General features: G+C 36.2%; 1 protein-coding gene across 3 annotated transcripts; it reads right to left on the bottom strand.

The window, feature by feature from the left end:
- Positions 1 to 1556: 1556 nt before the first annotated feature.
- Positions 1557 to 16374, bottom strand: LOC131797557 (TNFAIP3-interacting protein 3-like). 3 transcript variants are annotated; one of them, XM_059115197.2, is made up of 6 exons: positions 16140 to 16374; positions 8045 to 8125; positions 5211 to 5465; positions 4080 to 4205; positions 3390 to 3563; positions 1557 to 3225 (listed from the first exon to the last, which is right to left on the bottom strand). In XM_059115197.2, the coding sequence occupies exons 1-6, from the start codon at positions 16203 to 16205 to the stop codon at positions 3148 to 3150; spliced, it is 780 nt and encodes a 259-aa protein (XP_058971180.2). In that variant the 5' UTR covers positions 16206 to 16374; the 3' UTR covers positions 1557 to 3147. The 3 variants fall into 3 exon arrangements, with proteins under 3 accessions (XP_058971180.2, XP_058971187.2, XP_058971174.1); XM_059115204.2 differs by lacking the exon at positions 16140 to 16374 and adding an exon at positions 12606 to 12751; XM_059115191.2 differs by lacking the exon at positions 16140 to 16374 and adding an exon at positions 8625 to 8922.
- Between the last annotated feature and the right edge of the window lie 688 nt (positions 16375 to 17062).

Here is a 17062-nt window from a genome sequence, read left to right as displayed (position 1 = left end):
ACTTTTGCTAGGATGGATTTCTTTGAGGTCTTGCTCAGCCTAGTCCAGTGCAAAACAGAACTGAAATCCAGTTAATAATTAGTGTTGCTTCAAACAAGATTTTTACTGAAACGTGGTCTTTCTAGATGTGATTGCTACAATTCCCAAACTTCATGCCACAGACCTCCCATCCAAAAGGCCATTGTCATTAACCCTTTAATCCCTAGGAGTGTCTGGCATCTAATTTTTCCTCGCTGTATCACCCCTGAATTAAACACTAAGGCCAGGAGAATAAAGGAAGTGATCACCTGTGAAAAAGCTCTTGATTGTTACACAAATTCTCCCTATTAGCACCCTAGGAAATGTTTAGAGAATGGTATGGAGATTGTGGACACTGATGTTAGGGTGTTAAGGGTTAAAGCCGTTTTGTGCACTTGCCCTTTTGTTATTAAACATTTCACTTCTAAATGCAGTGCTCTCATTGGATGTTTCATCCCAGGTGTTTATTTTCGGCCTGCATAGCTCTTGCAATGTACCAAGGATCAAATTAAGGGTAGCACAGACACTATTCAGTTTTAAAATAGTGTGATGATGTGGATGATTGTCAGGAACAGTGCTAAGAAACTTGTTTTTACAAGTGATATTTTATCACAAATATAACTTCTACAAATTTCTTTTCCCTTTTTTTAAATGCATAGACAGAAAAACCTTAACACAGTTTTCTACTTGATGTATACCCTTTTTTATTGAATTAATAAATGGAAATTACACATGCAAATATCTAAGATTATAAGTAGAGACGAGTTGTAAATAACTTACTTGCTGATGAATATCATCATATTGCTATTAATTTTCTATAGCAACAAAACTGTTTGAAACAAACACTCTTACTTTATCCAACGTAGATGGCTTTGCAACCCTTGAACATGAATATTATTCAAAGTTTTAATTCTTTTGAATATATGATAACAACTTTCCACAACCTTTTACAGATTTTTATGGAGGATTTTTTTTTTTGCCATGACCTACAATCAAGACCCTCTCTCAAAATGTCAAAAATAATTTTTCAATCAATGTATTTCTTACTTTACCAGAAAAATTAATTACCTTTGTCTTGACATATTCCCTGAATTCCAAGATCAAAATATGAAAGCATAAAATTCCTTCAATTTACATTCCAGGTATCACTTGACCCCTTATGAACTCTGTTGTTTCAAGCTGTTTTACAAGGTCCTTCACTCTGTTAACAAAAAAGGGCTAAAATCATCAGAAAAGTGATAACTTTTTAAGAAGGACATCACTATGTCTCATGCTTGTCACAAATATTTGAAATCCTTGTTAGGTCAATGCCAGAGCTAAAATCTACTACTCTTCCCAATCCATCTATCTCTACTTTTTTTCAAGTGTTGCTAGCCTCTATGGAACAAGTGTCTCCCTATTTTAACCAAAACTAAAAATAAGCTAGCAAATAGATAGGTAGAACTGAGGACAAGAAAAATTCTGTTATTCCTATGAGGCCTAACAGTAGCATCTTGTTATGTATCAGGTTCTTTTAAATTCTCCCAGCACATAACAAATGAAAGCAAGCCCATTTTAATTTTACTCTTAATACACAAGTGCAATTCTACCATTCTACCTCTACCAGAGACACATTTCCTTGTAAGTTAGTTACAAGGATTTTGTGTTAAATCAAGATAACAAATTCTACTTGAGAAGTTGGAGTATTCTGATTATCTATCCAGTGGATAATGTAAGGATATTATGGGGAGATGTTACATGTTAATCATCTTTGGGAGTTAAAGGGTTTATTTCTACATGTAACTCAGTATTGTAATTGTACATGCTCTTCAACATTACTAATTGTCTTGTCAGATTTGTATTTGATTTTGTATCCTAAAGCAATCATTGAACTGAAAAAAAAAAAAAAAAAAAAAAATGCCAGAAACCATGCTTCTCCACATAAATCTTGAGCATAAATTTTTGCTTAAGGAGAAATTTCTAATTCATTCCTAGTTTTAATCATGTTCATGATTTGAAAATTATCCTTACAACTAAATTATTAGAGAAATTTTCAATAAGTGTTGAAAGTAATCCCGGATTGCTTGGTCCAGAAAACTCACTCCACTGTTACAACCAATAAGATGCAAAACTGAAATAAACTGTGATTTGGTCACTGGCACTTTCCTCACTTTTCACAGTTACACCAGTTTAACATTGAAAGGAATTCTCCTTTCTCCTGATCAGTCCTTGCAATTACTTTGGTTTAGGTTTATGAGACTCACTCGAAAAGTACTCTGACTAATACTGAATTTTAACCTCACATATTTTAGCATACATTAGTCTAGCACACTATTTACATCAGCTTATATGATGCCTATGTGCCATAATATAAATGAACCTTATTACCACTCACAAACAAAGGTTGTTTGGGGGTATTTTCTACAGCTGTAGGTTTACATTTCCTAAGTAATTCACTAATCAGTATATCAATAAATAACTTATAAAGAACATAAAGAACATAAATGAGAAATGCAAATGATTTAACTCTTCATTCAAACAAAATACTCCCATAATCTAAAATCTCAGCAACCACTTTAAGAAGTACAACACAAATTTTGGATCTGTTCTTCTGTTGGCTGATTTTGATAATCTGATTTTACTTCCACACATTAGGATATTATTTTTTGGTCAAGGTCAGTATCTGATCAACTACACACCTTCCCCTCCCCTAACCTAACATGAACCCTAACTTGTTATCAGTTGATTGTTGTTGGGTTAGGGGAGGGGTGGGGGGGGGGGGGGGGGAAGTTGATCAGATACTGGCATTGATCCATATTTTCCTAGTAATTATTACTGGTACCTGACCATTTGATATTGTATCAAAACCATATGTAGAAGCCTAATTTATATATATATATTTTTTACTTATCACTAATGGGAGGAAAATATATGAAACCCAAATTTAGTGAAATCATTAAAAAGTTAATCCTTCTGTATTTTACAGGGAACACATCTGACATGAATATAAACGATACTGAACACAAATGATAACTGATGAGAATCAACTATAATAATTGATAATAACAGTAACATTATTAATGATAATAAATATAGATGCTTTGTTCTAGTTCCTTGTTACAGCAACAGTAAGAAAGCCAAGAAAGTCAATCAAGTCCTGTGTTTGTCCACTTCTACATCTCCTCCATAGAACAAACTAGGGTGGCCTCCACCTCTTGTGAGAATACCCTTACAGTAAGAAAAAAAAACAGTGATGAGAAAATGTTTTTTCTACATTAAACAGTAAAGAACTAGATTTCAGTTTGTGCTTTGTACAAAATTTAGTCTAAATTATGGAAAAAAGAGGAAATGATTGAATGATTTCTGGTCTGAGACTGCAGAAAGTTGCTCACCCTTTTTAGCTGTTCCTGTCTTCGCTGCCACTGAGAGGGTGACATTGAGCTACTTGCAGGGTAGACAATCTGTAACTGAGGGCTAGACATGAACAATGAAGGATCTGAACTATGGCGACGTAGTCCACTTGTTTCCTGTCGGCATTCATTTAGCTGACTTTTGTAGATTGCAAGCTTTATGAATCAACAAAGACAAATGATTGGCAAAATTGAACAATTCTTAGGAATCCATTCATTATTTCATTTATGCACATGTATACAATTTGCCCTTGAAAGTGTCTCAGGTTATACATGCCTATGTAATGTTCTTTAAGCAAAGGTTCTCTTGGCAATTTTGTTCAAACCAATGATTTTCAACTTTCTGTTATAACTTTGAGAAACACATTTGCTTCCTGGTTAGCAAGCTTAACTCCACACTCAGAAGTCCTATTTTGGTCAGTAGATGTCCATCGTGTCCCTGAGCAAGACACTAAAACTCTCATAGAATCAGGGTAGACTTCATTCATATTAGCAATTTTTAAGGAAAACTTGACAAATTTATGGAGGTTACCCTTCATAGACTCATCTTGCATCCCAATAGGGTGGAGAAGTAGTGATGTCACTTCATGTTCCCTGTGGCTTTACACTCCCCAAGAGCACTAAGCATCAATATAACTGAGCCACTAGACTTGCAGATAAAATTTTCCTCACCTCTTGTGTCAATGTGGCAATGAGGTCTTGAGCATCTAAAAGCTGCTGCTGAAGGTTATCTTTTTCACCTTGTGCTCTTTCTCTGTCTCTCCTCTCATTTGAGAAATCTTCCTCATACGCTTGTATCTGAGCAAACCACATTTCAACGTATATTACTACACATGCATTTTCATCATAATTTACTTGCAACACACACTCTATAACCCTAATATCTCCCAGATCTGACAAATAACAATCCTATTCCATAAAATTAGCATCATGCATCCCTGTCTTGATTTAAGATGAAATTTGGGGGTAAATGATTTGCTTCATTCTCTTTACCAGTCTACATAACAGCATATTAAAATGTAGAGAGAGCATACATGCCAACCACTCCAAGAAATCACAAAGTTAAAAGCATATATACATAATAATAATAAAATAATAATATTAATTTACCACTCCTCCAAGGGGGATTTTAAGTGTCAATAAAAAAAATGTAAAAAAATGTAAAAAAATGGTGTAATGAAACATAGCATTTAAAAATTCTAACTAGCTAGAGGCAGATCTATTGGTCATATACTAAGCACAGCTTTGGAGTTGAACTTGGTGCTACCAAGAACAAATCCAGTAAGTAGCTGGGTGGAGGGTTTGAACCAGGGAATACCAGATTACAAGTCCGGCACCCTAACCACTCGGCTACACTGCCGCCTGGCTATAAAGGTCCAGTTAGAAAAAACAGTTGCTCTCAATGGGTTATCAGTATACAGATCTTACTCCTTTGGGTACCCCAACACATGTTACAACATGTATTCAAAATACTTTTTTTATAAGTTACAGTACCCATCACTCGTGGTTAAAATTTGATCAAGATTTTAAATTTTTCACACCAATCAGATTTTTCTTTCCTATCTTTACCTTTTTCTTTTCTTTTCCCTTCCTTTTTTTTTTTGGCAGTATTCATATAATAATTGGAAAACACTAACATAAAATTTATACTGGTTTCAAAAAGTTTCAAACCAAGGAACAATTTTAACCACAACATTTATAAATAAGCTTGAACATACAATTGATTATCCTTAAATGACAGTAGTAGTATCAAGTTTTGACCATTGTCATACAGTAAGTATTCACTGAGAAAATAACACAAACCTGTTGTTTAAATACTTCAAAATCATTCAGATCTAGGAATGGTGACTGCGGTGAAGGTTTCTGTCCTTGATACAGTTCATTTAAAGTAGCAGCAAGCCTTGAAACTTCAGTTCCCAGAGCAAGGACCTGTGTTTCTGAATTTGCAAGTTTTTCTTTGGTCAAATCCAGTTCCTTTTGAAGCATTTCATTCTCTGTCTGATATTTTATCTTCATAGCATCGTAGTCTTCTTTCCACTTCTTGTTGACTTCCATAACCTTCATTTAAAAGTATAGACATCAGTTTGAAACAGAACATTTATACAAAGTATGTTCATAGCATTAAATAAATTAAATTACCGTAAATTGCAAATTCACTGCCATGGAGTAGGTAAGAAATATTTACTAAACCACAAAGTACTTTTTCATACCACTGGAGATACTCATAGAATAAAAGTGTTCTCGGATGCAACAAATATATAAATGAATGAAACAAGATTGGGCTTGTCAAATGTTTGCTGACTCTGTAGAATTACCCTTATAATAGCCATTGTGTTTCAGAAATATCATATTACATCATCATAGTATCCTTCCAAAATATGTAAGTGGTTAATTTCAAATCTGAGCAAATTACTGCATAATCATTTTAATTAGTGGTAATTATGTTACATAGAATGTCATAATACAATTATAATAGAACTGCAAGATGCATAAATAGTTAATAACAAGCCTAGGCAAGTCAATCTTTGGCTGACGTTGCATTTAATTGTTATAATTGATTGCTGGTGATGGTATATTAATATAGAACCCTGCTAGGGAAATAAACATTGCATAATCTATAAAAAGAAATTCAAAACAAGATGAGTAGGTGGTTCATTACCAATAAAGGAAATCAGCCTTTCTGGCTCGATGGGCACAGTGGTTTTACTGATTATAATTTGTTAAAAAATAGCAAACAAGGTTACAGAGTCAGTAAAGTATGCAGAGAATCTTTATTGGAAGGAACTTCTAAGGCACAAATCATTCCATGAATTGTTTGATTAATGTGGGTAGGGAAGAATATTCAATAAACAAAATTAGTTCATTGAAACACAGAAGAGAAAAATTACTACAGTAGGACTAAGAACAAATAACATTTACAAGCAAAGGAACAACTACGTGGTCACATAGCAAGCTATTCCAAAATTCTGGCTATGGTGTAAAACACATATTGATGTCTCGAGTGGATTGACCACAAGCTGCTTTTTATTTATCCATGTTCTGATTAAACTAGTATCATAATACAACACAATTTGCAAATTTCATGAAGGTTAGTTCACTCCATAGTTTAAAAGCTACTTTCCTTTGGTTTCCTAAGGAAAAATTTAGTTAATCAGCTTAGTTTAAGTCAAAGAACCTGCATTCTGTGTAATACTGTATAAATCAAACATGAGTAAGTGTGTTTTATCAATATAGGTTGAAACAGCAGGATACTCAGAATGTTAACAATTTTGTAGACCATTCAATTTGTAAGGTCGTAGTTACCACCACTGCTGTGAGCAAATTTTGATTTTTTTTCTGGGTATATCTATAGCATTGGATCCTTAAAAATTCAAAACATGAGAGATACTAATGAGACACATAATGCATGCTAAAAATGCTTTGAGCAATGATATAATAACAAAGCTTAACATTAACTGGGCACAAGACATCTGAACCTCCATCATATCTACAAGTCTTCATTGTCTAAATAAATAACGAGCATTCCATCAATTCCACAAATGAGAATCATTCTGATTACATGTGCACATAATTTAAGTCATGGACAGCTCTTTTACATTTGATAATTTCAACTATTTGCTTTTCAAAAGGCACATAACTAGATGCATTTTCACGATCTGTTTATTTCATTTTACATACAGATCAGCTCACTGACAGAAAATGAAAAAAAAAACTGTACAACCCATTAATTTTCATTTTCTAAATGGACAACTGTCTGATAGACAAAAGAGGTTACATAGGGTAGGATATAGTGATGATATCGCCCACTTCCGATTGTCACAGCCCACACCTGAATCTTGAAGTGACGTCACAAGTGATTTGAGATTTTAGTTCTTACTCTTTCTCTCATTCTCGCATTTTGAGTTTTGCCTCAATAAGATTTAAATTTCTTCAGGAGGCTATTAAAAATAAAAACTCTATGGATGCACCATGCCACATCCTATATAAATCAATCTTTTAGTTTTGTTTCATTCAGGTATAGAGAGTAGTATATAGAGTAGTAAAATTGAGTAACGCATTTTCCTTGCAAACTCATTACCATGCTGGACCTCTTTGAGGGTCATCGGCATACCACCATGTTCTGAATCTTACTGCATATTCGCAGAAAGGCCAAATTTATCCAAATAAACAGTGCAGCAAAATTGTTATTTTTGCTTTTGAGAATTATCTCATGAAATTGTTGTGTGTGACAATTGTTTTGGCTGACATGCAGACAACTCCAAATTCATGAGCCATAATGCATCAAGTCCTGAATAAGGCAATATGATGTTTGGAAGAGAGCATAATTATGACTTTGGTAACAATTGATTCTAGTGTTACTGGTTTGCAATATCAGATATATTGCATGGCTGTCATTACAATAAAAAATTCTCATGATTGTACTTCAGGTTTGACTTAATCGTCCATTTGAACTGCAAAATGTTCAAGACAATTAGGACCCAGTAAAATTTCCTTATTTGAAAGTCTGAAGTAAGTTCTGCCCTCCACAAACACGATACGGTCTACATATTTAAAGTTTCTAATGATTTTCGTTAGCCTATAGACTAGATATAAATTAGACTAAAATTGTTGCAGGAAAAGTAATTTCTTTATCTCACCTCGTTCAGTTGCCATTCCAGACATTCTCCACCGCTTTCACCTGAAACAGATCTAGAATCATCCCTTGAGTTTGACGGCTCCTAAGAATAATCGAGAAGTATTTCATTATTAGGCTTAATGATTTTTCTTAACAAAGTCTGTGATTCAACCGTCGTAACTTTTGAACCTCACTTTCGCCATTTACATTGTTGTTTCGAATCTTGCTGTAAAACAAAACACAAAAATATCATATTTCTGTGCTTAAGTAGCATAAGCTTGTGCTCTGAGGCAGGTCCAAAAATTTGAGTTTCACCTCGCGTTTTCGGCTTCTCATGAAACCTTGAACTGCTACATGGTCAACCCGCTACATGGTCAACTTTGAATAACATATATAATTGCTAACCAACATGAAAACCATTCTCATCCACTCATGGAGCGAAACAACAAATATTTCCACCATAAAAATGTACGACGATCGAGGAATGGCCCATTAATATTGTTGTCGAGTTGCCAACACGTCAGTGCGTCGGTCAGAAATATTAAATGAAACTTCTTCCTTCCCATATCATATCTCTGGCAAAAATGAATTAGACTTCATACCTCCCCATCTCTTTTCTTTCCCTTTTCAGCTTCTCTCAACAGTTTTCTAACTCTCGATTGTTCCTTCTGTAACCTTAATAGCAACGATCGTTTTTCGCCCAAAGTCTTGACTAGCGAGCGCTGTAATTCCAAACAGTTCTCGCATCGATTATTCACAGCATTGCTGGTCATTTTCAAATCAAACACTTATTCCCGACGCACTTAATTTGATTCTTGAATAATAAGCTAAGAGCAGTAGGTTAATAAATAGTAGGGCATAAATTTCCCCATTACTGTAACTGCTCTAAATAGAAACCAAAAGAAAGATCGGGTTAAAACTAGACCGGATGTCGTGATGACGTCATCACTTTAACGTGACCTAGTCAAAGAAAACGTGTCAAAATTCTACTCTTACACTAACCCAAAGAAGAAGTTAAATCTTATTTACGTGTGCACGAAAACGAACGGGCGAGTTTTAAAGGGAGATATGAACACACCGTTTTAACAAGTTTTCTTGTCACTTTGGAATATTTTGCCGTCTGGTAAGACAATTTTGGTATTTAAAAAAAGACTATTATTTGGAGATGACTATGTAAAAATTCAGCAACATCATCACTTCAAGTATCCCTATTTTATCACGTAATAAATGTCGTATCACGTAGGATATTTTTGACAAGGGATATTACGATATTCCCTCTCAGAGGCGATTCAGCTAAAAAAACAGCGTGATGTTATATTCAATGTGTTTGAGCGGGTCAGAAAGAACAATTAATATCAATCTGAGGCCGTGACACTCTCAGTTCATAACGCGAAGCGTGGGGTTTTTCTACCGATGACCTCAGAATTAGGGAAAAGTCCTAGTTTTGGGAGTACGCGGAGAGAGTCATAGCCACTTTGACTTCACTGAAGAACTGAGTAATGACTAAATTGGTAAAACGTTCAAATTTTCAAGGCAAACGCGAAAGCTGTAGTCGGTCAGCTGTGACTCAATTGACAAAAAAGCAGTATTTTGTTTAAAAAAAAAAATGCTACTAAACTTCCAGCCTTGAAAGTCAAAATTATTGCTGATTTCCCCGCTCATTGTGGTCAGAGACAGTCGTTTCATATACCCCCCCCCCACCCCACCCACCCCCTTTTCTTGGGAAAAACCCACTTAATCGAACCTCAAAACGAATCATTTAAAACATTTCTGATGCACAACTGAGGGTAAAAGAATATGACCCATAATATGCTCATCTGAAGTAACTCGGTGAAAGAAATTCAATTCTGCTAATGACTTGTATCAAGCCAAGATTATAAACAGTTATAATTTCTTGCTTATACCACCAAAGCTTAAACGTGTTTTAAAGCTGTTTTGTTGAACACAGTTTAAATTTGTTTCTTCATAGATGCTACTTAAACCGATGTTCTGATTTTCACTTGCGTAAATCCGGTTCAACTTAACACGTTTTGCAGGTTTGAATGGGGTATTATTCTGAAGCTCAGACTCTGGATCGCTCCTTTCCCTCAGGGGGAGGACTGGAGCGAGCGACTTCGGACAGTGAGAATTGGGCTGTAACTGACCGGTGACCACTGAGTACTTTCGCTGAGGAGACCAGAAGGAAATCAGAAAAAAATATTGATCACATATCTAATCCAAAGCAATCTAAAACATAGTTTCAGCCCCCCAAAATGTAAGAATCTGTGGTTCTAAATTTTAAAGATAAAGATTTTTTCCCTCACCAAATGTTAGCCAAGGAATTAGCGCCAACCATCAGTACAAAACCGCACCTTGTAGTGCTTCCTATAAAAACGGTCCTATTAGGTATCTTATCCTAGGATTTTTTGAAGAGGCTAGTGCTGTTAACTACCGTCATATTTCTCTCGCGTGGTGTGTAATTGTTTTTTTGCTCGGGAGCCCCGGAGTATACAAGATAAATCGTATATTACCTTCGAAGTCGCCTAGCTGGGCATTTGTCATTTAAACACTACTTGGCTATTGTGCCTTGATGTTCTTCAGGCCAATAACAAATTCCTCTAAAACTGACTATCAAAAGGAGTCAGAGAAAACCTCAACAAGCGACGGTTTCAACCAAATAAGTTAAAAAAATTATCAGGCGACACACAAAAGGTTGCAGGTTAGCCTTGTTCTCAGCCTCTCTGTTTTTTCTTCCACCATTGTCGAAAACGCACCAACACATGTTTCCTAATAAATCACCAGTTTGATAATCTAGAGAAACGAATCTCCGCAGTCACATCTGCAGTTCAACTAACTAGCTGAACATATATGACGACCTTTTACTCTAACAAAACAAAGATCATAATCATGAGTTTCCAGTTCCGTAGTGAGATTAAAAACAACGAAATGATTGTCTACAGTTTCAGACAACCATATCTCGCTCTTAGAGGTTGTGTGGGAAGGACAGCGAAAAAAGATGAAAAAGCCAAAATGAAATAATACCGACGTTATGTTGGGGGCGACTGTGAAAAGAGTAAGAAGAGTGTGAATGAAAACACAAAAGGAATTTATGAGAAAATCATTGCTTTGCACACTTATCAGTAAACTTTTGCACATTTGTTAGCCATCCTCTGCCCTGAAAACACATCAAATTTACCTTCTGAGGACGACAGTTTTCTTAACTCCAATGTCACTTCTCTACTCAAATTTGGAATATCTGATCATTAACGGAGCTGATGCACAAATTAAACTTACCATATCACGAGTCAGGTTTTGCGATGTGTATGTTTAACGACGGTGTGAATTGCAAATTATCACAACTGAAGTCGGGAAGCCAGAATTACACCAAAGAGGAAAAACAAACCAAAAAGGAACACGGGAGGTGGTGAATGAAGCCGATTAACACGGATTGACAAACTTGAAATGTCTAGAATACGTAAGTAACGTAGGCGTTAAAACATATTACACTTAGTTAAATGAACTTTCATTCTCTCTATATTCTTTTCTATCTCGATTTACATCAAGAAGAAAAGTGAAACTCGCCTAGCAAAGAAGAAGAAAATGAAACTGATGGTAAATTGAAAAATAGAAGCTCGATGGGCAATTTGTACGGATACTCCTCCCGTTAATACCGTTAACGATTCATACCTCTTTATTAAACATATTTTTAAATTTTTGCATTTTCGGTTTTCGTCGCTCTAGAGTTTCGGATTTTATTTTTGCATTGTTTTGAATCTAAAATCTAAAATCAAGACGTGTCAAGGGTTTTTTTCGGGAGTTCATTGTTTTTCTCTAAATCATTCATAAAAATTTTTGACATGCTCTAAGCTTAAGCAGACCATCTTTGACATAAATCCGAGACCAGAAGCTTTTATAATGTTAGGTTTGTTGCAGGGAAATTCGTACCATTTTCTGTAGGACTATATTAATTTTTCGAGGGAATATGGAGTGCAAAAATTTTAATCTACGGCATTGTTTCATGGAAAATATCGATTCAATCTCTGCACTATTTTGGTAAAAAAAAAAAAACGCCCCAAGTTGAACGAATAGCGCGACGAATCTATCTGTTCTTTCTGGCATTCACATTTCCGATGAACGATAATCACGGCTGTTTGGACCTATCTCGTTAATATGAAAGATCCATGTGACTTTAAACAACTTAACTATCGATAAAAAATAGATAATGATCAGAAAGAAGTCTCAAGGCATACAAGCACTTCGGCATAGCATTAAATATATTTTTATGCGTCTGCAAATCATGTTGCTATATTTAACAGATACTGTGGGGGCGAAATGATGTACATATTATTATTTTCCAACCGTACTTCATATTCAACCAATCTTTTAAGCGATTTTTTGGGGTGAAAAGTAATACATAAAGAAAACATAATCAATCCAAACAGTAGTAGTATAGGCTCAGTGCCACAATCCAGCCCATGGTTATCTTAATCTGATTCTCGCCACTCTGCATGAAACTTTAGCGACTGGATTGTGCGTGGGCACTAAGAAAAAGATTTCAACTCTGCAATACTGGAGTAATTCGACTCCTTAAGCACTATTATTACCTTTAGAGGAGGTGACCTGTGGATCATCCATGGATATGCAGCCATTTCTAGCTGAAACTGAGCTGCTTTCTAGTCCAAGTTAGCGACAAGGTGCAAGAGATTTATCTTTCAATGGGCAAACGTGCTGCAGCCCCATTTATAACGGGTAGTCGATGAAATTACAAGATGCTAATGTAAAAGCCGGATGTCGAAGTGATCTAATCCGGGAATGCGATGATGTCATACCTTGGCTCGTCCTGGTTCTCGGTCTTAAAAAAAAACTTCCGGTCTGAATTAAAAACCGATGCCATCGCTAAGCCACAGCATGGCGTTATATCTTACAACTTCCATTTCATACGACTTCCGTCGATGCTTTAAAAGTCAGATTTTGTTTCAAAATATGTTCAAATCGCTCACTCGAATGCCAAATGCGTGGGTGAAATCATAATATACAGATAGAATGTCTGGCTATACCTCGAATGGCAAAGGAACTTTGTTTCCAAACAACGCTGTTCAAACAACAAATAAGCTTTTGGAGTGTGTTCAGCTGTTCGTGGGTGGTCTTTCATAGAAATCAAGAAATAAGCTTCTAGCACGGAAACGTTGATGATTGATAAATACTCGGAGACAGACCGAGGACGGTTGACAATGAATTTCTAACTAAATTTATTAAACAAAAACCCGCCAAAGGATGAGACGGAAAAAGAAAAAAGAGGGAGAAAGAGGAGAAAGAATGTCACAGACGCTTTCCTCTTTTTTTCTTTTTCCTTTTTTTTTTTTAGCATCTCTTGATGTAAATTTACCGGACGTGCTAAATGCAAAATTATATGAACTATCTGCTATCATTTAGGTCCTTAACTTTGGGCTTCCTGTTTACGGAAGTGTTTGATCTGACGAGCAGACTCATTTGTGGCAGGTAATGACGGAGGACGGGTGGAAGAAGAACAAGCGAAAGAAGAGTTACTCTCTTATTTTGACTTAAACGGGAGTTTGCTGCCAAACAGTGCGTAATATTCTATCTGGATATGGCAGACAGAGTCAAATGAATTCGATATACTTCTGGCCAAAGTCTGTAAAAATTTTGCGTCTTGCATGGGGCGGTGAAGTGAAAGGATTTCGCATTGAACCGGATCGGTATCAGCACGTACACCCGCTTCCCCCCCCCCCCGGAACCTTAGCTAGCGCCTCCTTCCACTTCTACCCCTCCTCCTTCCTTCACAAGTTGAAGAAGCGGCGCAATTAAGATTTGCAGATCTTAGAAAATTTAGTCCAAAATTTTTCAGTTTTTTATTTTTTTAATCCATGTCTTTCTTTTCCATCCTAGTTCCCTTTGACGCATTATGACGCATTTCCTTTGCATAAGCTGACAAATCTCCTGCACGACGCATTTTCTTTTGTTTTCATGCTCTTCCCCTCCGTACATAAGGAACTACCTGTCGCTGTCCTAAAACTGCGAGACTACATGCAGTAGAAAGTGTGCGCACACATGAAGAAAACTGAAGATAAGAATTCCTCCAAAAAAGCTGTCAAAAGGAATCCTTACCGTGATGAAGCGATCAAACGGTAAAAATAAGACTCATGCTTCAGTTGGTGAATATTTGATTAAAAATAGTGCCCTATCAATCAAGATCGTTGAACATTACGAATTCAGATTGATGGCAGAAAGTTCAAGCCTTTAATAGATTAGTTTTCTAAAAATGGGCACCAACAGAGACCGAACAGCACGTACTGTGTATTTCAATCATTCAGGACGCTTCTAATTTACATCGTAAATACGCGCAAAGAGGGGTTTTGTTCTTTTGCTGCATCCTCGTTCCCAGGGCCACCCTTACTCTCGGTTTATAGAGCACCACAAAAACGCATAATGAACTAACTAACAGAGAATGAGTCTTAGCAGAAGGACGGGATTTTGAAAAGTAGGTGGAAGGAAAATGTTCTTTTTGTTGGATGGATCATACGTATACAAAAATGTAACAAAAAGTAATCAGCAAAAATTCTTTAGTTAATCAAAGTTTAAATATTTTCTTTTGAAATGCTGCAAATTTAGCCTAGTCCTAACTTTTCTTTGTTCCAAGATTTCCTCAATACATTAATACCTTTGCCACCTTTTTTTCCATCTTCCTTCCTTTGCCCTTTCCTTTGACCACAACCACAACCACAACCACGTTTTCACTCATACCTTCCCAAGTTCCCAACGCCCTGCAAACCACCTTCGCCCGAGTGTCGTGTTTAGCACTTTCTTTGTCGGCATGTTGAAGAATTTGGAAAATTACGGTGCTAAGCGATTTTAACCCTGGCACGAAAAAAAATTCTGAATGTCCTCTATGCTCGCTACGTTATTTGTTTTAGCTGCGGTGTGGCATGAGTTATTAGATGGCCGACTATGATGAAAGTTAGTGGGATATCACTGTTATTTGAATGTGCGTTGAAATAACCCACCCGCCGAAGCGATCGTGTAATGAAAAAAATAAAGGTTACTCTCAAAAAAGGCTTCCTACCTTATTTTTACTGAGACAGAATAAAGTTTAAACTCTCTTGTTTTACTTATTTCACTAGAAAACGACTCTATTTTGGATTTAAAGACTGAGGTATCAAGTCGACTCAGAACATATGCGTTCCTTCTAGGTCAATGAAGATATTAAAAAATGAAAAAAAATAACTACCGCATGTTCCTGCCGCCAACCGCAGCTTAAGATAAGGTTCACCACATCACTGAATAAAACGAATGTTTTTCTTTAAGAACAGACAAATGAACAAACAAAGAGCTCTTACATCTTACACTGAATCGTCAAAAATCTTCTTCCACCAGTAGAAAATTTAGTGAACAAGCAAATGAAAAAGTAACACCGGCTTTGCGCTGGATTTGGAATCATGGCTTTGAACACGACAAAGGCATGGCACGTAAACAAAATTTTTTGAGTCGGTCGAGGAATTGTTTCCCAATCTAAGCAAAGAACTAGGCAGCTGTCCAGGAGAATAATCATCTGTTTTGTTTTTATTACTTAGGACACAAATCTTTACATTTTCCCGCTTACCCAAGTAACCTCGGGCTTGTACATGTACGAACGAGGGGGAGATTTCTCCTTTCACTGGACACAAAATATACCGCAGATGTCTCGTTTTCGTTTGGAATGCTGTCATCTTGGACTCGCTGTTGCGTGCTTTTAGTTTAATCCCAGATATTTTCGAGTACCAATATCTTGACTCAAAAACCTTTTATCGCACTGAAAACCAAATATCTGTTCCCTAGAGCGCACGTTCTTATGATTTCACCTTTCTTATTTCGGAACAAACTTCAGCAATTTCAAGCATTAGGTCTTATATTTTCAAGCCTCTTTAGCATCGTTTTGACTCATGGCGCCCTTTCCAATAAAATGATTTTTACTTCGAGATCGCAGCTTTAGTTTCAATCTGTAATACCGTACAAAATTTTCTTCAAAGTTAGAAATTGAATGTATCAAGTCATGTTTTAACATATATCCCTCAATCCCTCAGCGGTTCTTTAGTGGACCGAAATTTCGGGTGTATATTCCAGTAGAGATATTAATGACTTACCGCACATCTTTCCTCGGGGGAGCTCGAGGCGAGCCCAGCATCAGTCATGTTGATCCAGTAGGCCATGGTAGCGATTGAAGAGGCTTAGTGCTCCAGTTTCCCGCTTATGGTAGTTACCAAGGTACAATTTATTTGACGCCAACGCTCAAATGCTTCTTCTACTTCTTCTCTGTCGAAAAAATATCCTGTTTATCCAGGAATTTTTCTCATGGATGCAATATAATGCTAGACAGCGTTATGACGTCGCAGACCTTCGGTATCAAAACAAAAAACAGGAAAAAGGAAGTGCAAATTTAATTAGTACAAAATTCATGGACTGTTGCAGTTGACGAGAATTCCTTCATGTGATATTCTTTGACGCATCACAGCCTCAGTCTATTTCTGGAGAAGTCTTTGCTATTGATATCATTTCCAAGATTTTAAGTTCTCAGTGTTTTATACCTGAATATGATGAGATAGATCTTTAGATCCAAAAACGAGTACAATTCTGATGAAAACTTCCCTAGGTTTTGTACCTTTGCCAATTCAATGTGACGAGTGGTAATAATATTTCGTAAAGTCGATAATCAGTTTTGCAAGTGCAGGCGAACTTGAGTCGTTAAATGGTATTCATTTCATAGCCATCCTCCGCTAAAAACGCCACCATGGGCATTTTGAAGCATGGATTTCCAGAGGTAACGGTTGGGATTGTCTTTACTTTTTGTTGGATATAATTTGAATTGAAATTTAACTTTTGCCTCCCTCCCTCAAGTATGTTTTTTTTTAAATTCATGTAATCAGCTGGTCATGATTACACAACTGCAATTGATTTTTTTGAAAAGCTGATTTGGGCTTTCAAATTCGTGTTTGACTCCACAATATTTTTCATCTCAACCTTTCTGCTTCACCTATTACACGCTGAGTGCAACACCTTTTCTTTAGGG

The sequence above is a fragment of the Pocillopora verrucosa genome, chromosome 8, assembly GCF_036669915.1.
Source record: "Pocillopora verrucosa isolate sample1 chromosome 8, ASM3666991v2, whole genome shotgun sequence".
Classification (NCBI taxonomy): Eukaryota; Metazoa; Cnidaria; class Anthozoa; order Scleractinia; family Pocilloporidae; genus Pocillopora; species Pocillopora verrucosa.
This window is presented reverse-complemented; position numbering and strand designations above follow the sequence as displayed.